The sequence below is a fragment of the Candoia aspera genome, chromosome 1 (genome assembly GCF_035149785.1).
Source record: "Candoia aspera isolate rCanAsp1 chromosome 1, rCanAsp1.hap2, whole genome shotgun sequence".
In the NCBI taxonomy this organism is placed as follows: domain Eukaryota; kingdom Metazoa; phylum Chordata; class Lepidosauria; order Squamata; family Boidae; genus Candoia; species Candoia aspera.
Genome location: NC_086153.1, coordinates 228,019,738 through 228,045,526, shown reverse-complemented (window position 1 = coordinate 228,045,526; position 25,789 = coordinate 228,019,738). Strand labels below are relative to the sequence as shown.

The following is a 25,789-nucleotide window of genomic DNA, read 5'->3' as shown; positions in this document are numbered from 1 at the left end:
TTATAAATTCAAATCAATGAATCAATGAATCAATGACTATAGGTTCTTACTTGGTTAAAAGAGTGTAATCTATGCACAAGGGGAAAGTATTAGCAGGCTTGGAGGAACCTGAAGATTTTCAGGGGGGAGAGAATGAGAATGAGAGAGAGAGAGAGCTGATGTGAAAATTATTTGAACACTTTCTGCATGGAACATAGAAGCGGCACATTCTGGAAGCGAGCTTGAGCAGCAGAAATCTTAAATAGGGACCCCACGGTGTGGCAACATCTTCTTGTAGGCCACCATGGGTACTTCCAGAAGAGGGGTCTTCAGGCTAGTGGCAAAAGGCATTTCACCGCTATTCCCTTCCCCTCACTTGGATTCTTGCAGGTGAGAAAATAAGTGGACAAATTGGTAGGGAAACTTGGAGGAGGATTCCAATGGCAGACAATCCCATCCCCTGATAAAAGTTGGAGGCTGAGTGTGTAAGAAAAGCATTGTCTGAAAATACTCAAGATCTTGAACTATGTGGTTCTAAGAATAGCCATGAGCGGGAAATATTTCTCAAAAGTTTTGGACTTTGGGAGAAACAGAAACTGAATTTACAAAAATCCGCTGTTTTCTGGCTGTGGTGATTGAAAACCATGCAAACAAACATAGGTTTTCCCTTTGTTCACAGTCCATCTCCAACGCAGACCACCGGATGTTCCCCTTGGATCACAAGGATGTTGGCTTTATCTTGTCCCCAATTAGCCACTTTGTTTCCCATTGTAAATAGAGATAAAGGCAGCAGTGGCTGGAATTGCTGCTTTTTCAAGGCAAGCCCATTGTTTACTTAATGTTTTCAATTTGGAAGCCTCACCTTGGGGTTCAAGTGGATTGCTGTATTACCTCTCAGGGGAGATGTCTGCAATACATGTGAGAGAGAGAGAGAGAGAGAGAGAGAGAGAAGAGGGAAGTAGGAGAAAGTGGGGACCAAGAGTGTTTTCAGAGCATACACCTTGTCTCTTTTGCCTGCACCACTAGGAGCCACCTGTTCTGCAAGTACTTTTTCCTGTGTTCTGCTTGTAGTGTGGCAGTTCAGAGCCAAGCTACATTGGAGTGCAGCAGTAAGTTGGTGGCACAAGCGTAGAAGCTCCAATTTATTACTATCATGACAAAGAGGAGTTGGTAAAAGCTCCAGCCAATCTGAGGTTGGTTGTGGAAGCTTTGGGCTTCCCCTTTTTGCTCTTGGCCTTCCCACTTTCCATTTTTTGCAAGCCCTGTTGTAAACCCCAAAACACCTGATTTGGGCTCCCTCCAGCGTTTCTTCTGAAATAGCAGAAATAATCCTGCTACCCTCTGCTGGTGACAGTCTAAAACTGGTTTTGGAAAGGATAATGCCTAAGCGACATGGTGATGGATAATTTATGATGTATTATCTTCCTCCGCTGCGGCCCAGATAGTTGAAGAAAGCCCCAGACATCAGTACAGTGCAATCTTTAAATAAATATGTTATTTTCTTTTGGTAGGAAACCCTGGGGAATGAGGAGTGTATCTTTGTAAAGGCAGGCTAGGGATCTCTCAATGAAGTTGTTTTCGGTTTTTTGGGAAGCCTGTATTGACCAGTAAAATAATACAAAATCGGTATATTTGGGCTGGAGATAAACTCCAAGGGATTATAAAATTGTTGCAAAAGTCTGAAAATGAAAATTGTTGGGGTTCAAGCCTGAAAACGAAGCCCTTTGATCAGAAAGCTTTTCTCTATAAATCTAGATGTGTGTTCTGCAGCTTGATTACTCTGTAGTGAAGGTAAAAACTGCACATCCACCATATTCCTGTTTGCTATATTTTGTCCAGAACAAAACCTGGAGCCTGAAATTCTGTTCGAAGTGCTGTGGCATCATGAGTTGCCTGTATCAACAAGCAAGCTGCACCAGGCAGTTATAAATAAGATAGGCCCTTAACTACGCTTTTCAAACTGTCTCTCAGGTTAGAGCAGATCAATTTAGGGATACAAATGGTGTCTGTTTTAATGGTAAGACAGCTTTGCAGGAGAAGAAATTACAGGGGAAAAAATTACAACAGAAGGAGAAGAAATTACAAAAAAACAGCATTCCTGATATTAGCAAAATAGATTAGCTGAAGATGTCACAACAGACACATCTGGAGTTCTACCTGTGCCTTTTTATTGGGAGAAATTTATACATTTGTAAAATAGCGACTTGCGCTCAGTAAAATTATGGGAGGAGAAATCTCTCCCAGGAGGATCCAAGGCTGGTCGGCAGTCAGAACCCCACACCACCCAAAGGCTGTTCCTTTCTTCAGAATTATGCACATCTCTAGCAAGCGGGCAGGTTGGAAGTTATCTTCAGTATTCTGCTCCCTCTAGAGCAGTCGGATGCCTCAGCCCTTGGCACTCACTACGGATGGGAGAAAGAGGAGGAGCATTTCCAGCATATTCTTGCACAAGGGCTGCCTTTCTTTCTGAAAACACCTCCTTAATACAGGGGCACCTGACTGGGCATGGGGCATGTTACCACACAAGGGTTTTACAACGGTGCAAGTGAGGATCTTCCCGGTTTACTGCTTGGGATACGAGGGCCATGGCTGGGCATGTGGAATATTCCTTTGCCCCAGAAAGTGATTGGGTAGTTTGGTTGATCTGCTGTAACTTTAAGCAAGGATCTACAACACCCTGTCCCTCTCTCCAACACTTTTGGAGGAGAAGCCACCCCACATCCCCATATATCAACAGCCTGTGTGCTTCACTGGCATCACAGGGGACATGGGAGCTCCTAATCTCCTCACTATATTACGAGGGGCCCTCAGAGATTCTTCTTCCAGGGATGCGGGGGGGGGGTGTTGTTGCTTGGACCCTGAATGCTTTTGGAGAAAGGGGACAGAGGGAGGGAACAGGTGATGTGGCGAGAAGTCTGTACATCTGGGAAGGGGGTCCCCGAGAAGCTCAGGCATTCTTGCTCCGGCCACCTCCTGCTGGCCCTGTCTCTGCCTGGGCCAGGAGGGATCCTGAGCTGTGATGTCTTAGGGGGCCTAGCCGCACCAGGAGTTCTTGGAGACACCAGCAGGGGGCAGCTGCGACAACAGAGGACTGGGTGGCTAAAAACCATTGGCCCCAAACAGTTATGTACACATTTACAGCTGTGGAAGTGGCAGGGAAAAAGGATGAAAGGTGGGGTGAGGTAACAGGCCAGAGTCTGTACAGTAAAGGCAAAGAGCCTGGATCTCACTTGAAAGAGCAGGATTGGTGATCTTGAACCCTGTTATGGACACAGTCCCAGTGCGGGCAGCAGTGCGTGAGCGATAGGTACATGGCACTGCCAAGCAGCAGAGACTGAGACAGAGAACCTGATTTCTGCCCTGAGACACCTCTGTGCGTGTGTAATATTTTGACTAGGGTAATGCATGTTTGAATGGTCTGGATGTGGGCAAAGGGGTGGCTGAATGGACACAAAAACAGAGATACGAATGCTGGAGAGGAAGGTAGTATAAAGTGAGAGCTGCTGCAGAGAACATGTCTCCCCTCAAGTGGAGCTTGCAGCCAAAGGAGGCTTGTGAACAATTAGTTGGTCAGTGTTGCCCCATCCGACTGGGCCTCAGGGTACTTTTGCTTCTCTTTCTTGAGAAGGCATCTTTACTCCCCAGCAGGCTCCATGTTCCCCAGTGCCCTTCCTCTCCTTTTGAGGTTTAGCGCCGACTGCCCCCAAAGCTTATTTCTGATCAATGAAGCGGCTCAGAGGCTTCCCTGACCTTGTCAGCTGAGCCTCTCTGTGCTTCAGTGGGGGCAGGGGGGGGCACCGATTCTTAGAGAAGGGCCAGGGATTTGAGGGAATGGAGGGGGGTGAAGAGTGTCAGATGCTTTGGGAAAGCCTTAAGAAGTGGGAGAACCCGGGTGGGTCTGGCTCGGGGCTAGCAAGGGCCATTGGCACGGGTGGAACGTGCTGCACCCAAAGCCATCCTAGCAGCCTTTCCTCTTGGTGGGAGCGGGTGCGCCAGCTGGACTAGCAAGCGAAGTCTTCAAAGACCCCCTGGGGCGAATAGTGGTGGCGATGGTGGTGGTTAGGCAGGAGGCCTGTGGCATAGGTGCCCTCAGAGTGACGGCCCAGGGTCTCACAGGAGCTCTGCAAGAGAAGACACAGAACAGCCTCCATGAGTCCCTTCCTAGCAACTTCGTTCCAGGACCAACATTAGGCAGATTTTCCCAGAGCGATCCTTCTAAGATACTGTTTGTGGGTAACAAACAGTTATACAAAACACAAGGTGTCAAAGTTTTGTCTTTTCTTCCCTTCTTCTATGCACTGAGTTATGTTGCTGGCCAAAGATGTGCAGAAAAATGAGGCAATGTACAGTAAAGTGATATCCCCTCACTAGAGATCAGCGATGGTGGCCTTCCAGATGTTGATTAATTCAAATTCCATCAGCTCCAGCCAACACCTTCCATGGTACAGGATGGTGGAAGCTGTAGTTCAACAATATATAGAAGGTCACTGACCACACCATGCTGGACGTTACAAGAAGGAGGAGGAGGAGAGTAGGGGATTCTAGACAGCAGCTGGAGTTATGACCCTGTGCGGCAAATATGAGCCATTCCTAAATGGCACCCCAGTTTTACTCCCTGAAATAGGCCTTCACTATGTGCCACTTCCTTTTATTTGTTTGTTTGGGTCAGTTTTCCCATTGCCTCAACCTTCAATAGCATTAATCATTTCCAGTGCTGCTTCATTATCCCAGTATGCTCTACCTTCAATTCCCTGCTCCCACTTCCATTAAATCTGCATCTTCCTCAAAAATCTGAAATGGAACTGCAAGAAAGGGAGAGAGAAAGAGACCCAATGGAGCAAGCATACAGGCTTGGAAAAATGCCACACTCCATCACCTGAAATGAGTTTAAAATTCCAGATATAATTACTAGTTAGTTTGGCTATAAAATGGTTGAGAACATACTGTGCCCTATGTGATTTAACAAACGAAATTAAATGATAGCCTCATAGGGAAAAGCTATACTTTGGCATGTTTCACATCATCAAATTCAGAGAGAACCTGTGAACTCTGAAACAAGGGATGAATGTTATTCAGAAAAGAAAATTTATGAGGAAGATCAGTAACACACTTAGTGGAAGGTATAAGTAAGGTTAGTGGGAACAATTTATGTTGATTAAATAGTAATTTCAGGGTTAGTGGGATTTTCAAGCAAGAAAGTCATTGAGATCCTGCATCAGCAGTTATAATTTGAGGATATACGAAGCATTAGAGTTAGAAATGTGACTATCAAAGCTCCTTCTGCATATTTCTGTCTTCAAGAACGATTTATGTATTTTTAAAAACGTGTGTGTGAAACCTAAAATTATTATTAGATTTTATCCCACTTTTTAAAATATATATAACTGAAGGCAGTGAACATTCCTAGTGATCCTGCCTCCTATTTTCCCCACAATGACAACCATGTGAGGTGGGTTGGGCAGTTTTGCACCACAGCCTCTTTCTCACACTGCAGCCGGCAAGCAGCAATGCTGTAGCTCTCATAGCCAGGCAGGATCTGTTCCTCCTTCATGCTGGCCTGGCAGCTCCCCCAAGGCTGGGGCAGGTATGTCAGCTGCAGGAGAAGGGGAGCAAGCTAAGTGCCAAGAGAAAGCAATGCTTGGCCAGTGGTGTTTATTTTATTCATTTATTTTATTTTATATCCTGCCTTTATTATTTTTTATAAATAACTCAAGGCAGCGAACATAACTAACACTCCTTCCTCCTCCTGTTTTCCCCACAATGACAACCATGTGAGGTGGGTTGGGCCGAGAGAGAGGGACTGGGCCAAAGTCACCCAGCCGGCTTTCAGGCCTAAGGTGGGACTAGAACTCACCCTCTCCTGGTGTCTAGGCCGGCACCTTCACCACATCCACTGGATCATCTCAGCAGGTGTCTATCCAGCCCCCTTTAAAAACCTCCAGTGTGGGGGTTTCTAGGCAGACTGTTCCATTGCTTAATGGCTTTTATATTCAGAAAACTCCTCCTGATAAGTCTCCTTGCTTTTAATTTCAATTCATTGCTCCTCGTGCTGTTCTAAGTTTCAACAGAAAATAAATTTCTCTTTTGCATGTAACAGCCTTTAGATATTTATAGACCACTATCGTACTACTCCTTAATCTTCTCTTCTGCAAGTTAAACATGCCCAGCTTCTTTATGCTTTCTTTGTACGGCTGGGTTTCCAGTCCCTGATCATCCTGATCAGATAAAGTAGAAAGTGCTCTCATGGGCACTTTAAAACATGACAGCCTGGAATAGTTTTTCCAAATAAGAAAAAAAAAAAGCAGAATTAACTTTCCAAAGACTCAATACATCATGCATTGCATGTAGGACACCCCCAAAAGTATTTAAATGCAAGCTTATACACTGTTCATCAAGACTATTGGTTTGCAAGCCACCTGCCATTCCGTCCATAAGATGGTGCTGTGGCTACACAGCCAGTCAGTTATGTTGGAGCTTATTCTGCCTGTTTACCATTGATAGGTATTGATCGGAAGCATCTGTTGCATCATCTAACGGGAGGCTTTGCCCACTAACATAAATCTACTCTGCATCTGCCTGATACACCCTGCTCCGAGCTCTTCCATCATGCTTAGCCTGCAAAAGGCTGCAGGGGCAACCCAAAACCTCTGGGGTGCATGTGTGGGCAGTGCTGGGAAATGGGTATTATAAAATGGCTGTGATGGAGATGTGGCCAGGCATAGGATCCCCATTTTTTCTCTGCCGTCATTCTATGTGATCCCTCTCGATGTATACCCAACTGAAGGGGGACAGAGAGAGGGGAAAAAATACACAGGCAGGAGGGAAACTGAACAAGAAACAGAGATAAGATCCCTCATAAAGAACAGGACTTTGTCATTTTGCACTGGGGAAAAAAGCCTGCTCTGCAAAACAGATGTGAAAATGGGAGAAACCTCCCTTTCCCATAAGAAATTTCTGAATCTTCACCTATTTGGAGAAATGGAGAATTGTTGAATTTTCTTGCATACAGGTAAAAAAAGAAAAAAAAATCACCCGGAGCTGCAAGTCCCAGCACTGCCTTGCAGACCCACTAACACCCAAAGGCACTTTGGAGTTGGAGACTGCAACTAAGCCAATGCCATAAAACTTATGAAGACAGACCTTGCTCCACCACTTTTTCTTCCTTCCATCTGCCCTTACTGTCAAATCGAACTAAGAGGCTGCCCTACCACCAGTCAGAACCTGCCCAAATTCAGTCTCAAAAAACAGCTTCCTGATATTTTGGAAGACTGAACAATGGCCTTTCTGTGCAGTAAATATATGCTTTATCTTGGAATTTGGTCTATCATTTTGATTTGTATAACCAAGCACATCCAGAATAAGAAATAAAAGCGGAAACAATACATAATTATATAGCTACTGCTGCAGCAGATATTTCTCCCCCAAACATAGACTCATGTAGAGGGGGAGCAATGATAAAAACCAGAAATCACAGTTATTTTGGGGAGCTGTCCTGTTGTCTCCAAACAATCTAATTGTAGGAGATATTAAAGAGCCCTAGCTAAAAGCATATCCTTTTAATGCTGAATCACAGGGAGTGAACCGGAGTGCAACAAACTGAAGGGACTTTATTTGTAGTGAAGTCCCATCCCATTGCAAGTCTCCCGCTAGGAAACTCAGTTCTGATATAATGGCAGAATTTGCATCCTCAGCTGCAGCGTTCGTGTCCAGAATCGAGCCAAGAACAAGGACTCCTTTCAGACAGTTTGGGTCTAGATTTAAGCCCATAAATCCACAGCTCCTCCAGTGGAATAGAAAATGTTCTTCTCCCTCCTCCTCCTTTCCCCACTGCCCTGACAGTGAGAACAACCCTTCTCCTTCTGGTGTTTCAAAAGTCTGTTCAGAGGTCCAGTGGTAACCAAGTAACTCATTCATTGTGTATGTGTGGGGGGAGGGAGGGGGACGGTGGCACAGGGGACCTTTCACTGCCGAAGGCTCATTTTGGGACTTTTCAAGCTGTGGCTTTATTTACAGCTCTTACTGCAACCATGTTGCATTCAAAGATTTCTCGTTTTTATTGACTTAAATGTTGGCAGCAGCAGGAAATTAAAGTAAACTCAGCTGCTAATTAGTTATTCCTCATCCGCCAGCTCCAGAGCCAGCTAAAACTTGGCATGTTTGATGAGCCTTCAATGCCTTTGCCGGTTGTATTTTATCTTTATAGCACATCAGACTCTTGAGATATTGGATGTAGTGGTGGAGCAGCTTACACCAAACAGGCATATGGTCTATGTCACTCATTCACCAAGCATGTTCACTTAAGATTACAGGCCAGCAGGGCAACTGGGCTTGCATCCCTTGTGCAAAATATGCAGGGCCAGTTCCAGGATTTGCAGGGCTCTTAGGCTGGAATATACTTGCATAAAATCCTGCCCTTCTTCCCTGCTGCCTCTTTTGGGGTCCTGGAATTCTTCCCTGCTGCTACCTTCCTGGGCCTTTATAAAATGAGAAAATCAATCATGAGATTGTAAGTCCTTGGCTAATAGCGGGGCCACAGGAAGTGCAGGGTCACACCAGTCTTTGCCCAAATGTTACAATCATCTCCCGAAGTCCTTCCTGATGTGCTCTCCTTCAGGGGATAGGCAGATCAGGTAGCTAGTTCCCAGGATATGTTCTCCGTGGCAGCATCCATTTGTGGACTGTTGTCTTTAAGAAGACAGGCTAGGCAGTAAATCTTGCCTCCTTCCACCAACATGGGTAGTTCTTATTATTGAAGGAGTGGATGTGTCTGGATGGTCAGTATTAAGTATCTGCAGTGTAAAAGTATCCTTCCTTTATATGAAAATTCTGGTTCTGTCTAAGAGTGGAATTGGACTATTTGACATGGGAACAGAACTGCACTTGAACGGTATAGGGACTTGTCGGATGAGTAATGGGGCAATTATGCTGTGGAGGGAGAGGCAGTCGCAATACAATATGTAAGCATAACAAGAATCGGTATCAAAGAAAGACAAGGTTCAGATATTCTATCCAAAAAGCTGGTATTAAAAACCTGGAAGCAGAAAATATGTTGGAAGGCATGAAACTGGACCTTCAGCTTAAATCTAGGTGACCTACTGCTCACCAGAAGACTGCGATCTCACCAAGTAGCCAGCCTGGTCAGAAGGAGCCAATGGTCTGCCTGGGAGATGGAGCCTACATGAAAAATATCGCTCCACTCTCCACCCTTGATTAATTCATCATAAGGTGCACCAGCCTATTAGCCCAGAGGCCATCTTTCTGGATTTCACTCAGTCCCCTCACATTCTTTTAGGTCATCTGCATGGGTTCATCCATGATCTTCTGTAGCTATCACTTCTCTGCTCATAGCAAGAGTAGCTCTCACAGGGACTGGTAGGTAGTCTGTTTCCATAAGTCATCAGTCTTGAGAAGCCTGTTCTACGCTTTCTACCTTCTCTGTGTGTATCTACCTGAATTTTCTGTTTTGCAGTTTCTACGCCTTTGAATACGCACTGAATCTCAGCATTTGAACCATCCATTCACATCTAAACCAACAATGACCCAGATCCTCCCTCGTTTTCTACGACCTTGACAATGTGCTTCTTTGCAGTGGATTGATGCTGGGGCAATCCTTCCAAACTGATACAAAGAACTGCTGATCTGTGTTGGTCTTGGGGTCCCATTAATGACACAGCAGAGGTGACTGATGGATCTTCCTTGCATGGTTTGGGTAGAATCAAGCAGGGATGTAACACGCCACAAAGCCAGAGCTGGAAGCTTAAGACTCTGCCATTATGGCTGCCCTTTTAAAAAACGTACTTCTCAGGCTGTTGATAATTTTTCCTTGGTTTTAGAATGTGTGCTTTTGAGCAAGAAGGAGCTGCTCAATGCAGTTTTCAGAAAGACCAAGTAGTCTGGAGTGCTGAATGTACGGGTGATTTAATTTCCAACAGCTATTATCATTTTGTGGGGTGGGGGACGTCACAAAATGGAGATCTTGTACTGATAGTATTAAGAACACTTTATTATGTGCACTACATTTTGTAAGAACTTCCCTTCCTGCTCCAAACATTCTGAAACATTTATTTCCTTGACAAAGTACCGACATAGGGAATTTCTCTGGAAACAAGAACAAAACTATTATAAAGCCTTGGTAGCTAACTCAGTGGACTGACCCTGATATTCTCTCCTTCTTTCTGTGCCATCTATTTCTCTTTCCATTTAGCTCAGTGGGAAAAGTGCCAACAGTGGTAATGAGGCCATTAGCCAAACGGTCTTATGGATCTTGAATATTTTTTTTCTTTTAGCAAGTGACTGCTATGGTTCACAGTACAATGAGTCTCTGAACAGTCTACAAAAACTGTACCAGTTCTCTCATTTCCAAAATGCCTCTTCAATATATTAGCAACGGGGCAGCCAGAACAGCACTTCAGGACTGCAAAAATAGGCAGACGTGAATCCACATAGTCATTTTGGGAAGAGGTGTACCATCCTTTGTATCCTCATTCCAGGTGTTTGCTTTTGACTTCATACAAATTGGTCTAGGAACAGAAATACATTATACCAAAAATGTGAAACAAGTTAGAATTAGAACAGCACTGATTTCTGAGGCTTCCCATTTTTAGAAACAAAGCAGAAGACTTGTTCTCATTGTTCTGTAGACAAAATGTTTGTTCAGGATAACATACTATGACTTTCAGCAGTTCTTAATCTGCCCCCTCAATTTCAAGACCTGCTCAATTGCCCCCGACAACCTCTGCCGCCGTTTCCAGATGCCTACCTTGATCCCTGACCAGGAGGACCCAGTTGGCTAACTATAAGTGAAGAGGCATGTGAAGACTGTATTTGGAAGTTGAGATGCATCAGAAAAACACAGTGAACGTTTTCTAGAAATCTTGTCCTGATCCACAGAAGGAACTCAGCAGAAATCTGGGCAGTGTTGTGCTCACAGCTTGTCTGTGAGGAATGGCCTCTAGCCAGGGATAAACGTGGGCCATCCTTTTCAGTTCTGCTTTCAGGCACCACATTTTGGATAGGCAGAAAACACAGAATCCACTTAGATTTTATGTATTCCCCAGCCCACTTTTTCTGCTGCTCAATGGCCATATCAGTTTCTTTCTTGCGTGAGGTTTGAGTTCTATCAGCACCTTGTTTAATATATTGTGTCTGAATAACTCCTTTTCATAGGCCAGTGAACAGTTGCAGTTCTTTTTCCAACTGTCCAGCAGCAAAATCCAACTGTATTTTAGTATTACCAGGTTAACCTGCCTTAGCTTCTGGATTTAAAGCTCCATGGAGTAATGAGGATACTGTCTAGTGACAACTTTGGATAGTTGACTTTTTAGAATAGTTGTTCTTCCAAATTAGATCGATTTGCTCAATTACAACTGGCCCCTTCCCCCACTTGGCAACTGGCTATTCTCCAGCGTGTTTCATTTCTTTTGCAGAAACTACTGTTTCCGGAAAGTCTATTTGCAAGTTTAACATCTACATCTATCGGCCCTTTGAGGTAGGCCAGGTCAAGAAACAGATGCAGCAGGCACTTTTGGAATGTGACTTTATTGTTGTAGAGCACATTAAGAGAATCTTGAAAGCCTACCCAAAACCTTCACTGCCCCTTTTTAAGGATGAAGTTAGGGTGGAGGGGTTGTTCTGAGTCTCTTTCTCATGTTTTCTACTTTCCCAGACCTAAGTAACAATTTCATTTCTCCCACCAACTTCTCAAGGCCAGAGTTAAATTCCTCTACTGTACAGAACCACAAAGATGATATTGGAGAAATTATGCAGAGATGGTTACAAGAGCATGCCTTAATCTGGGAAACAATGAAAACACTAGGAAGAAACTCAGACTGGCTCTGCCTTAACGCCATAGGGTATAAGAGGGAGGGAAGGGAAAACGCAGTTAGACTATATCAATAAATATAGTTCCAGTCAAATGTGTGAAGTTTGTTTCCTGGTCTGGCCTACCTTGAAGGGCTGACATCTACAGGTCTCTTTTTTTAAGGTTGTGAAGATCATGTTTCTTTGCTTTTGGAAATGAGTATAAACCAGATCCTCAAGAACACATTATTTAAAAGACATTGAAATCTTTGATCAAGAAAGTTTGCTGGAGACCCACGTTGAGATGGTGTGGTGGAGCAAAGTCATAGTTTCAGTATCTTAAAGGGCCTCCTGCTAAGCTTCAACCTTGCAGGAGTTGCTTAGCCATCGCCCTCAACTGTCCTTATCAGTGAAATTATTGGCTGTTCCAGAAGGACACATTTAACCTAGGATTCCCTGTTGCTTCCAATCCAAATGTTCTTTTTAAAAAAATGGTAGTTGTCTTCAATACAGTATATGCATATCTCTTTCTCTATTTACCTTCATGAGTTTGGATAAACTCATATTCTAAAAGTCAGGTTGGATATCTTCTTCAGCTCTGAAATTCTTTTGAAAGTAGATCTGCCTGTTTTATCATGTAACAACTCAGATTCTCACAATTTTTCAGCCTCCTATATTCTAGTCATTATTGCAGATGTTCTCTGCTAGCTCAAGAAGGGTTTTTTGCCTGTTCAGCTACATTAAATTTCTTGCATACAGTATGACACAGTCTGACTTAAGAGGATCTTGCCTCCACTAGTTCACTTGTTTTATAAACAGTAAAATCTTTTTTACTTAGCAAAATGTTATCTGTAGGGGTTCCAAAGAATACTTAATCAGTGATCCATCACAGCTGAATTATTTTCTGTCTCTTTCTCTCTTCCCACACACAGAAATATATGCCCTACTCAACTTATAGATAAAAGCAAACAGTGCATGTTCTGGAAACAAAATGGATGTGTAGAGTTGCAGTTATTGGTGTCTACAAGAGGTGCATCCCCCACCTCTTGTAAATGCAGATTCCAAACTTTCATTAGAAGACGAGTGAGTATCTAGCCTTTCTAGAAGCCCAGCTTAACCCAAACTACATGCTGAATCATCTGCCGATTTTGCAAGAAAGGGTTATTCCTGCTTTTTGGTATTTTTAGCCAACAAATGAACAGGATTTTTTTTTTAATCTTTCCTAGTGAGAAATGATTGCTGCTTGGTAAAAAACAATTCAGAAATCGAGGCTTTTGTTGTAGCAGTGATTGGGCAGTAATGTGTCTACCCAAAACAAAAGGTACGATCAGAGACGGGAGTTTGTAATATTACTGAAGCCACATCTTTTCTTTAAATACAATTCAACTGAGTTGCTATGCTTTTTAAAAACATTGCTCCGCTATCATTGCACCCGTATTGCAAACAGCACTGCGGCATTTGAGAGACGGGGGGTTGTGCCAGTCCTGGACAGTAGCCCCGTCGTATTATGACTGTGGTGGTGGTGGTGGGCAGTTCAGTTTGTGTTAATCAGGTCTGATCTGTTGGGGTTTTAAAAAGGGAATTGGGGGGAGGGCTGACATTGATCGTAGTAGCCGTGCAATTTGGACTGCATATTTACATATGTTTGAGATTAAACAAAATTGCAAGTTTTCTATTCCTTACTTCCTGGATGGGTCTTCTTTTCTTTCAAAGCAGGCTTTGGTGTTGAGGCAATCTGGCATTATGGCTATCCAGAAATCATTGTCTTGTCTTCAAATGTACTATGAAAAATGGTATGAACAATTTGCTGTGGAAGCCATTATCCTGAAAGGAGGTGGGCTCTCTTTCCTTGGATGTGTTCAAATGGAGGTTAGGCAGCATCTGTTGGGGGTTCCTCAGTCTGGATTCCTGTACTGGGCAGGGGGTTAGACTCATGGCTCCTTCCAACTCTACAGTGCCGTAATTCTAGAGTACTCAGTCTCTTGGGTTTTACCTAGAGAGGGAAGCTTACATAATAGATTCATTCATTCATTCATTCATTCAATTTATATCCTCCAAAAGGGCACTCAAAGTGGTTCCTAATTTCTTGATCTCCTTACTGGTTGATCAGGAGCACCTCAATTCATTTTAAGTCATTCAGTTCATGACCAATATCAAGCACCAGGGCCGTAACTGGGGGGGCACCAAAATGAGTCCTGGGGGGCACCAAAATGGGCATGGAATCCATATTTGCCCCGGGTGACACAGACCCAAGTTGCGGCCCTGTCAAGCACTTCTTTAGGATTTGAACAGTTTCTTGGATTTCAATTCCTGAGGATTTCTGACATAAGTAGAAAACTATGGTCAGGATCCTCCAAAGAAGGGGTAGATCTAGTATACCAATCTCTTGGAGGACTGGCTGTGCAAGCTGCTATATCACCTTAGCAATAGAAATGGACCCTAATACAATCAGGAATTTTATGCGTGTAACCATGCATAAAAAGTTGTATTACATTAGCTAATGAAAAATGTGGCTGATTAACCATGTGAAAGTCAACTGAGTTTCAGACTCTGGCCAAATATATCCATTTCTCCCTGTCCCCACTGCAAAAAGACATTTTCCATAAACTCCATTGCTTCTGTCCAAAGAATAATCGCAGTCTTTCGAAGAAGAATGGAGGAGCTCTAGCTCAGGGGTAGACCCTCTGCTTTGCAGGCCAAAGGCCCCAGGTACATGCCCTGACCTCTCCAGGTAAGACCAGCAAATCTAGAATCTTGGAGACCTTCTGCCAGTCAGTATAGACAGTGTCTGATTCAGTGTAAGGCAACTTCATGTTTGGCTTCTAGAACATGGAACATTCTAAAACATAGGAAATTTGTAACAAAAATGGTACAGCACTGCATACTCCAACTGCATACATACAAGAAAAATGGGCAGGTGTGTTGTAATGACAATTTGCCATCACACTATAAATTGCAGCCTTTGCCCATGGTTCTAGGAAAGATTCCTGCAAAGGCCCATGGTTGTAGCCCCCAACAGATCTGGGAGTTCTGGGAATCATAATATTAACATGTCCAGAGGACTCCAGGTTGGGGGAAGCTGATGTATAATTCTCAAACAACTACTGAGATATAAGATGCACACTTCTTAGATCTACAGAAACTGCAACATTAAGTGGAATGTTTCTTTTAAAATGCTGATAAGAAAGACAAATTTTCATCATACCTACAATCATACAACTTGCTGCATCTGGTCCACAAAGCCCTTCAAAATTCTCATATAAATGGCATATCTTCTATCAAATACAGAGGTTGGTGGTCTCTCTCTCTCTTTCTCTCCCAGCTTCTTTTACCCTTAACTGACTAGGTTCAAAGCTTCAGGGTCAACTGAATGGCAGCTCTCTTGCTTCTGGTTAAGCCCTCTTCCCAGTTCAATGTTCTGGCAGCTGCAGGAGTTAGTCTGGGAGAGGAAGAAACCCCTGTCGTACCTGCTCCTTGATTTCCTCCAGTCCCAGGGTGGCAATGCTGCCCGAAGGTTTCTTCAGGGGTGGTTTGGGGCGCCGCAGGCCATGGGCCACCTTGTCGCGGATCACCTGAAGCACAGCAAAAGACAGGAGAATGGCAACAGCAAAATCATCATGCAGGCCAATATGGTTTCTGTCCAAGGCCCAAAGCCCCAGAGCAGAGGTACAGAACTCTTGGAAGGCTATGGGGTGCATTCTGAAAAGTGGGTGTTGTTAATATGTTTTGTACTACAGATTAAGGTTACTATGGTAACTAATCATTTTGCCCGGGTGAAGAGGTTGAATTTAATTGTCCCCTTTTCACGTGTTAATGGTTGCACTGGGGGGTGGGGGGAGAAGAACTTGCCTGGACTTGTTTTAGTTTCAGTTTCCCTTCTGTGTAGGCTTGCAGAGAGTATGCAGCTGAGAGAAATCTCTCCTCTCAGCAAACAGCCTTTAAATATGTTTGTTTTCCGTAAATAAAATTGTTTTTATAGAAATGTCTGGTGGGTGACTTTTCTGATCTCTCCTGGGCCAAATGCTTTCCTAGCATTCTGCCAACAGGTGTGCCTAAGGACCAGAATAAGAGAGATTTGTATTTTTAAAATGTAAGACTCTATGATTGATTGATTGATTGATTGATTGTACAGGGCTTTTAGACCACTGCAATCAGAACTGCCAGCTGGTAAGATTACTATCCATCTATTTAGTAATTTCTCCACTGTAAAGGTATAGTTTAGGGGCCAATTTTGAAAGCTTTTGGGGAACTTCATCAAAGGCTTGGGGTTTCTGATTGTATTCTTCACTGTTTAGCTAGCAGTCTGAGGACATGGATAGTAGGAAATACTGCCAGCCAAGCCTCCTTTGTATAGTGGAAGAATGTCCCTCTCTCCTTTTTATTGAATGTTTTACGGTTCACTGAATGTTGTTTTATATTACTGTATGTATTTTATAGCTGTTGTAATTATAAACTGCTTTGTGTTGCTTCAGTCTAAGAAGCAGTATATAGACATACTAAATCATAAATACATAAAATAAATAAATTTCATTTAATGCATAAATAAAGTGTTCATCCACTGCACTACACTATGATTTGTTTAACCATGTTTTAATAAATAAACTACCATTGGCTGGGTCCATACAACACAGTTAGTCAAATCCAAACAAACAATTTGGGTCCCCTGGACTGTATGTAGCCCTGAACCTGTTGTTTGGTGGCCCCCAGAACCTCCTCTGAACATGACTGCTGAAAAACAAAGTCCTTGTCTCCTGTCACTTTGCCATAGAAAATACACAAAAACAGTTCTGTCCTGATTAAACAAACACACAAGAGAACAACCAAAGCTTTCCCAAGTCCAGGAAAATAAAAATCCTGACTGTGTCCGCTTTGGGGCCTTTGTCCACATGTCTCCACTCATCTACCACCCAAAATCCACAAAGAGCAGACCTTGGTCATCAGTGCAGTTGTCAGCTTTGATCACCCTGCCTAGTGGTCATGCCAGCTGGGGCTAACCAGAATTAGAAATCCAGCTACACTTAGTGGACCGCAGGTTCCTCAGCACCTTGCCCTGAGGAGAGGCCATTATTTCACAAGCTGAGGACAGCATGACTCTCCAACAGGTGGGGATTCATCATTTAAGGGCCGAATTGTATTTAGTGCAGGGCAGGAAAAGTTTGCCTTTCCCCCCTTCTCCAGTCCAACCCCCTTCTCCTCCCAGCCCAGCCTACTCCGCTTCTGAGTGGCCTCTTACCTCACAGATGTAGTCCAGGATTTCCAAGACGGTTAGGACGCTGGCCCCAATGAAGAGGCCCATCTGGCCTCCAATGTCCCCTAGTGACAAAGGAAAGGAAGATTGGCACGTTGGAAGCAACCAGCCAGGGGTTGAGAATATTGGTGGCTGGGAAGAACTGGGTGGTGGAGCTTGAAGGCTGGATGGCAAGCATGGCTCTGCTTTTACCGGGATCATTGTCTCCTTTTCTTCGGAAGCACTCATTCTCTCTGTCTCCTCCAGAAGGAGAAGAGGAAGGAGGGATAGGTGCTCATCCTGCTAGGTGAGCCACAAGCACCACAGTCCTTGAACACGTGGAGAACTCTGGAAGCCTGATCTAGGTGCCCTTTACTCTGTCATTGTGGAGGCTTTCTAAATGAAGGAATGCTGGGAAGAGGTACCACCAGTTATGGAGGCTAGAAGGCCTTCCTGCAGCTCTTAGCTCAAGAGTAGGCAGGTAACAGAAAGGGCCACTAAGGTGCCACAAGTCGCTATGAGACCCTGACATGGGCCTGGTAGTAGTCCTCAGTCTAAGCCATCTTGAGTCAAAGCCAGGCTTGCTCACTCACTCTTTTTGTCTGCTCACACTATCCTTGCCTCCTCAGAACTTGCTTTGCTTCCAAGATTGTAGCTCTCACACAGGGGGAATGGCAGAGAAGTAGCTATGCATGCTCACTCACCCAGAAGCCCTGCCAGATTGTATGCCTTCTTCTGCTCAATTGCCTCATAATTCAGTGCCTCAAAGAAGATATCCAGCACCAAGAAGTTCTCCCTTCAGAGAGTGGAAATAATGGAAGCAGGTGAGAGAACATTTACAAATTGAGTTTTTCCATATATCCCTCAACATAGACTCTCCAGGCCTTATTTGCTTTAGTTTTGTGTCACCATCACACTCCAGGAAGTTTGCCCACTGACTTGAGCTATTGTTTGAATTCTTCCTGTTCTCCTCGGCAGCAAGATACTCACCGGATGTAGGTCTCATTGCGGTTGTATTTGCGAGCAAGATACCGGGCTGAGCCCTTGTTGGGAATGCGCACCATGGAAATCTCCTTGCCATAGCGGGTCAAATTACAGGGCGTGGGACAGACACAGCGTTCCTGGGAATCTTCGATGGCTGTATCTATGATGAAGAGGCATGTATGGACAAGATGGGTCTGCTTTAGAATAACGTATCATGTAGAAAAGGACACTGCTATCTATAAGGCTACGACATATGGACTAGCTCCCTGGTGGGCATTCCCAGGGCTTCAGGTCATATACATACAATTTTCAGGGATTTGGACTGCAGCCTACCAAATGTACCCTAGTCCAATCATTCTTGGTTTCTCAGCCAGGATAGCAGGTTTGTGAAGGCGGGCAGGGCACCCAGAAGAATTATTCCCATGAGCTTTATACCTGAGTTAGCTTGTGCTCTGGCCATTGTGCCAAACAAGTGTTTGATGTTACTATGTGTATATGTCTCATAAGACAAAAGAGGGAAGCAGAAGGCTGTGTGTACTTGAAAGTTGAGATGGGAGAGATGGTAGCTCCGGCCATAACCACAGATGTATGGAAGTTTTTATTTTGTAAACTGCCACGGGTCACAAGAGTGCAGTATTGTTGTTTAAGTAAAAGGTAAAGGTAAAGGTTTCCCTTGACGTAAAGTCCAGTCGTGTCCGACTCTAGGGGGCGGTGCTCATCTCCGTTTCAAAGCCTTGGAGCCGGCGTTGTCATAGACACTTCCGGGTCATGTGGCCAGCATGACGACTCGGAACGCCGTTGTTTAAGTAGCTAACAGATAAATAACCACCACCCTCTTCGTTCATGCTCACCATAAGCATAGCAGCTCCCACTCCCCGCTGCATGCATTCCTGGGGGGCGGGGGGGGGGGACTGCGGCGCAAAAACATTGCCCACTATTCCATTCTGAAATGGATCCCTTTCAGAATTGCTACTGATCAACAGTTCCCACGTGGCTGTCCTAGGATTGTTGGTGGAACACTCAGCACTTGTAAATTCAGCTCAACAATATCACACACACACACACACACTTTCCCCAGGCTGGCAGCTATTTTCTTCCCTTCTACCAAGCTCACTAAAGCCAAGCTCAAAAGCTGTGATTTCAGCTACCCTGAGAATTTTGTGAAGTCGTCCTACAAACTATTCCTGTTTCTTAGAGTGAAGAATGGGTGGGCGGGGGCACTTCTCACTCAAGATGCCACGTGCCCCAAGTGGCATGTGGTAAAACAAAAGAAAGAAATATGCAGCCCAAAGTTCATGGATGCTGTGTATATACATCCATTCACACATTCCCCATTCATAGAGCAATATACCCTCCATCATTCATAGTTACCACCTCCTCTTTCTCTCTCTAAGGTGAACATGTCTTAGGCATTACTGAAACCTGGCAGGATGGAACTCACAAGTGGATTGCAAAAATCAAAGGCTACGACTTATAAAAAATGAATGGACTTGACAAAAGGGGAGGTTGCAATATACAGTATGTGATGAAGTACATGCATCTGTAGCAATCCATGAATTTCAGCCTAAGGGTTCTGCAAGAACATCTGGCTCAGAATACAGAGGAGAAGTATCAGCAAGGGTACTATTGTCGGGATGTGCTATAGATTGCCAAACCAGACAAAACTTCCGAATAAAGCTGTCCTGGACCAGATGACAGAACTTTCAGGGAGGACAGATGTAATAATAACAGGAGACTTCAACTACCCAGACATCTGATGGAAAATAAGCTCAACTAAGACTGCAAGGTCTCCCAGATTCCTCAGTAGTTCTGCTGACTGCTTCTTTTCCAGGAGGTTGAAGTAGAGACAGGGAGAACAGCTCTTCTAAATCTGACCCAAAATGAGAGCAAAGAGCTGGTTGAAGAGATAAAAGCAGCGGGACCTTGGAGCGAAGTGACCACACTGTCTTGAGCTTCAAGTATTCGCTCCCCCACAAAAGAAAGTATATCATACATGCATACTCATACATACATATTTGACTTCAGGAGAGCTAAATTCAACAAGCATAGAGGTCCCACAGACAGAAATCCTCAGGTCAAAGAAACATAGGAAGGTTGGGAACTTCTAAAAAAAAAAAGCGATAGACACAATCACACACCATTCTGATGAGAAGAAAAAGTAGGGAGAGAATAGTTTAGGAAACCACAATGGATGTACAGGGAGCTTTTGACTGAACTATTAAAAAGAATTTGTATAGGAAATGGAAATTGGGTGAAATTACTACAGAGGCAGACTACGAAGTAGCTAATATTTGCAGAAAGTAAAAAATGTCAAGAGTAAAAGAAACTTAAGCTTGCAAGGAAAGCCACAAAAAGGGTTTTTTTAGCCAAGTCAGCCATAAGAGGAAGAAAAAGGAAGGGGTGAGCTCACTGCTAGGAGAGGATGGTAGGATGGTTACAGGCAATGAGCAGAGGCAGAGCTCCTTAGTTCTTTCTTTGCTTCAGTCTTCTCCATCCCTAAAGGGGAACTATGTTCCAATGGACCAAAACAGAAGAACTGAGAAAAGCAACAAGGTTGTTAGGGACTGTCTGGCTACTATGGATGTGACTAGATCAGGTATATCCAGGAAGTTTAGAGGAGCTTGCAGATGTTATTTTGGACTCTCTTTCTGTGATCTTTGGGAAATCTTGGAGGATGGGCATTATGCCAGAAGATTGAAGGATAAATGCTGTTCTGTCTTCATAAAAAGGGGGCAAAAGAGGACCTGGGTAACTGCAGACCAGTCATCTTCACAATGATACCAGGCAAAACTCTAGAATGGATTATTAAGCAGCCCATTTGTCAGCATTTAGAAAACAATGCAGCACTTGGCAGGAGCCAGCATGGGTTTATCAAGAACTAGTCACCCCAAATAAATCTGACCTCTGTTTTTGGTAGAGCGGCCTGTATACCTGAATGACTCCATCAAGATGGAAGAAGGTGATGAGTGGCATGCTGTAAGGCTCTGTCCTAGGCCTTTACTGCTCTACATTTTTATCAATGACTTGGACGAACGAGTTGAGGGGATGAGGGAGTTTGTAGATGACGCAAAGCTTGAAGGCATATCTGATACTTCAGATGAAAAAGAAGATACAAGAAGATCTTAAATAGGCTTGAGCAGCAGGGCTGAAATGAATAGGATGAAATTTAACAGAGAGAAATTTAATGTTCTGCATCTCAGGTTGAAAAATGTAAGGCACAATTTCCAGAAGATAGGGCAAGAAACCATTATAAGGATATGGAGTTCAGTTGGACAATAGCAAAAAAATTCCTAATAGTAAAAGATGTTCAAAAATGGAACAGACTTCCTTGGAAGGTGGTGCACTCTTCTTGGCTGGAGTTGTTTAAACAAAGCCTGAATAGCCATCTATTGGGGATGCTGCAGTGGTGGATTCCTACAGTGGGCTGGGGTTTGGACGATCTCCAATCCTTATATTTTATCATCTATATGGTTCTCCTTTTTCTCCGATACTCACCAATCCAGCTATCTCTTTCCCTCCCTATCCTTCCTTTCTCTTGCTATGCATAGGCCTTCAGAGAAGGAGCAGGGCTTTAGTTGTCCAGTCAAGAACCTTAAAGCAGGTTCTGTGGGCTGGAACCTATGTTAAGACACCAACCAACTGCTCCCATAAAACCAACAAAAACTCTGCTTTGCTCTGATTGGCTGTCCAGATTCTCTCCTTATTGATCCCTCCATGATCTGTTAGATACCCTCAAAAGTACCTACCTAGTATGTGATCAGCACATTCAATGTAGACATTGGGCGAACAGATGGTCTCATTGCCTGAAAGAGAAGAACCTGGATTGTAGTTAGCTAGAGATATCTCCTTAGGTCTCTTTACCCAAATTTGAGCTCCTGATGTTCCTGGGGATGGGACAGAGAGAGGGTATCTTGTTATTTTGCTTTGTGGATATAGATGAATGTATCTTTCATCCTGCTGCCTTGGTACAAATGCATCTACTGGCAAGAAGCCACAGAAAGGCAATGTAACACAGCTTTCTCCATCTTGGTGCTCTGCATGTGTTGGACTTATCATCACCACCTATAAATTAGCATCACAATTGATCTGCTGGGGGTGGATAATGGGTGTTTCAGCACATATGCAGGGCACCACTTTGGGAAAGGTTAGCCTGATGTCATAGGTAAACAATTCTCTGTGCCAAATATTATTCAGGGCAGGAACCTGGGTGAAAATTTGAGTCTATGGACTCCAAAGACCAGTGAGATCTGTGTGTAAGCCAATAAGCGCTGCCCCCTCTGGGCTCAGAAATATGGGTCAGAGAGACCCCGTGTTTCCAGAGGTGACAACTTTCCATGGTAGCAGAAACCAGAAACCAGCAGGAATCCAGGGGCGAGGTGGATCGCACTGAAGCCAATGCTGACAATGAGAGATCCTACAGAGAATGAGGGAGGGAAGGAGGCAAAAGAGCTATTGAAGGATGGCCCAGGTGGGACTGTTGCCAGCCCAACTATCCCAGGATATGAGATAGTACAGTTTCCCACTCAGGATGCCCAAATTCTAGACTATGATCGCTATGGAGAAAAAATTCACACAAATCCCAAACTGCAGTTAGTTGATTCAAAGTGGCTAGCTAGGGGCTTGCAGAACAAGTGAGGGGGCTGCGTCAGGCATTATTTGTTCCCTGCAACACAGGATACACAATAAAATACAAGGGCAGGGAGGGTGCAAAGCAGTCTTCTTCAGACTTGTCCCTTCCCAGAGAATGGATCTTGGGATAATGGGAGTTTTGATTAAACATAGGCAGAGAGTACCCGGCTGAGCAAGACTGGTGCTCCGTTCATATCTGCGTGGATTCCTATATCTTTGACATCAATATGACAAACAGATGTTTATCAGGTGAAAGTTTTCTGGAACTGGAAACAAATGGTGGGAAAAGTTTCATCAGCTTTGTGTCTGAGTGCCAGACTGTGACATTCACATCACTGAAGCAGATGTGAGGAGCAGATGTGAGCAAAGCCCAGGTTAGTCCCACGGGCCCATGGCAAACAAGTTCCTGTAGCAGTTACTCCAGGCAACTAAGGCAGAGGGCCCTGGAGTCTGTGGGGCTGGAGGAGGGCCGAGAAGGCTCGCCTTACCTGGCATATGCACCATGCGACACTGGCAGTTTTGCACCACAGCCTCTTTCTCACACTGCAGCCGGCAAGCAGCAATGCTGTAGCTCTCATAGCCAGGCAGGATCTGTTCCTCCTTCATGCTGGCCTGGCAGCTCCCCCAAGGCTGGGGCAGGTATGTCAGCTGCAGGAGAAGGGGAGCAAGCTAAGTGCCAAGAGAAAGCAATGCTTGGCCAGTGGTGTTTATTTTATTCATTTATTTTATTTTATATCCTGCCTTTATTATTTTTTATAAATAACTCAAGGCGGCGAACATAACTAACACTCCTTCCTCCTCCTGTTTTCCCCACAATGACAACCATGTGAGGTGGGTTGGGCCGAGAGTGACTGGCCCAAAGTCACCCAGCCGGCTTTCAGGCCTAAGGCGGGACTAGAACTCTCAGTCTCCTGGTTTCTAGCCCGTTGCCTTAACCACTAGACCAAACTGGCTAACTTTTTTTTGGATAACTTTTTTTTAATCCAAAAAGCGTCTCCATACTTATGAATTTATGTAATGCACCTTTCTATCCCACTTTTCCATCATTAAAAACCATCCCAAAGCAGGATGCAATTGATTAGAAATACACAACTAACAATACTTTTAAAGCAAATTAAAAAAAAGGAAAAATCTACCAAACATGTTTTTAAAAAATAACTTGAAAAACTTGAAAATGCAGGCACTACTAGGCCAGAAAGGCATCACAGCACCAGTTTAACAAAAAGTAGAAGGTGAACAAGTACATCTGAAGCTGGTGCTGGAAACCTGAAAGGTCAGGCACCATCCATGAAATGAAGAGGAAAGGAATTCCAGAACTGGATAGTTGTACCAAAAATGCTCCCCTTTGGGCCATAGCTCTAACCCAAGTAGTATATTTTCCTGTTGAAACCTTTTTTCAAGGCCAGGCCTCTCCTTGCACACTAGCCAGCAACCTCTGTTGTAAATAACTTTTACCCATTTTTCTGCAATCTAAACCTGAAGTACTAACCATGAATTTCATTCTTAAGGCTAGAAGGTTTTACAGTTGCCTCTGGTTTTATGGGGTTCTTTAATGTCTCAGGCACATGTATTTGCTTTTCTAAATTATTACACATTGTAGCAGCTAAGAATCTGAGCTGAGGAAATCTCTACTTTCAAACACAAACAGTCCTTATTATTACAGCCTCAGCACCCTTTCGCCTCCTCATCCTGCAGAGTTAGGCTTTGAATAACATCAAGCATGAGAGATGTATGCTGCATCTTGTAATATTAATTAGTTGTTAGATTTAAATCCTGTCTCTCCTCCAAGAGGTTAAGGCAGAGTACTTCCTCTTCCAATTTTATTCCCCCAACAGCAAGGTCAGGCTTAGAGAGAGTGGCTGGTCCAAACTCCCCCAAAGAGCTTCAGTGGATGAGTGTTGGTATTAAAATGATAGAAGACTAGAATGTAGCTAACCCCAAGATCAGAGTTTAAGGAGAAAATGATGCGGTGAGAAGTGACGTGATGTAAAGTGACCAATCAAGCTGATTCCAACAGAATTTGACAGAATGCAAAGAAATGAAACTTCAGAGTACAAATTCTCTTTTGCTGGGAATATTTTCTTTAATGCCACCTGGCTGGAGGGAAGATGGACCATTCATCCATATATACCAATTCACTGATATGTTTGAATATTTTTAAACTGACCCCTTCCTTATGATGAGGTTCAGCTAAAATCCAAAGAAAGCTAGGTGGCATTAATGACATTTAATCTGAAAGTGTGTTGCAATGGGGTGGAGTAGAAGACATTAAATTGTCCCTGTTCAGTGCAATTAAGGTAATAATGCATAATACAAGGATATTTCTTGGAATGGCTTTTGAGTCATATATTTTTAAGACCTGCACAGCTTTCCCTGATCATAGGAACTGTATTTATCTTCTCAGGTTTTTTCCTGGGACTCAAATGTCTGCAGAGTTATTTTGGCACCAACTCCAGAATCTTAAATAACACTGCCTGTTTCTTTTTTTGTAGAACTTATTTACACTACAAAATTACATTTCTTTTGTATCGTTTTAACTCTCATGATTTCTTCAGAGGATCCTGGGATCTGTGGTTCTGTGAAATGTTGGGCTTTGTTTTTTAGAAGTTCCTATCCCATAGAACTACAACTGCCAAAGTTCCCTGGAAAAATTGAATACCCATTAAACCAATTTAAGTATCTTACAAATATTGGCCCATTGTAGAAGAGGTTAGAAAAGGAAAACAAAAATGGCCACCTTAACAAATTGGCAGGTATTTCAGCGTCTTCTTTCAAATTGCATTAGAGTTGGAAAACTGCAAAATTTACTGAATAACCTGAAAATCTGTTCTGCTGTTGTCTTTTTTTGGCTGTCAGCTAGTAGAGTTATTGCTTTATTTAACTCCTCTGCAAGCAAGAGCCTAAAATATCCAGGTTTGACTCACAGTATGCTCTCCTGAATAGAATTCTCTGTAGTAGTATACATCTGGCACCTGCTTCTGGATATGGCCTGCAATTGGCTGAGAGAGATATCTCAGTTCAGTGAAACTCTGACTATGCTTTTTATTGACAATCCTTCCTCTCCTCCAGCTAGTCTTACTAATCAAATAAGAGTCCTATGAAGTCCTAGGGTATTCTATTTCTGTTAGGATGACATTCAAGACCACATCCTTTGAGAATGTTTTCAGCAGA

At 43.7% G+C, this 25,789-nt stretch overlaps 1 protein-coding gene across 2 annotated transcripts in view; it reads right to left on the bottom strand.

The window, feature by feature from the left end:
• Positions 1 to 2,069: 2,069 nt before the first annotated feature.
• Positions 2,070 to 25,789, bottom strand: part of ASIC4 (acid sensing ion channel subunit family member 4) — a 265,892-nt gene continuing 242,172 nt past the window's right edge. For both annotated transcript variants that reach the window (XM_063288957.1, XM_063288959.1), the window contains exons 4-10: positions 23,107 to 23,266; positions 21,736 to 21,792; positions 17,996 to 18,149; positions 17,710 to 17,801; positions 17,012 to 17,091; positions 15,246 to 15,350; positions 2,070 to 4,100 (exon numbers count right to left, since the gene is read on the bottom strand). In XM_063288957.1, the coding sequence (XP_063145027.1) occupies positions 3,981 to 4,100; positions 15,246 to 15,350; positions 17,012 to 17,091; positions 17,710 to 17,801; positions 17,996 to 18,149; positions 21,736 to 21,792; positions 23,107 to 23,266 (768 nt within the window). In that variant the 3' untranslated portion in view covers positions 2,070 to 3,980. The remainder of the gene's footprint in view (positions 4,101 to 15,245; positions 15,351 to 17,011; positions 17,092 to 17,709; positions 17,802 to 17,995; positions 18,150 to 21,735; positions 21,793 to 23,106; positions 23,267 to 25,789) is intronic.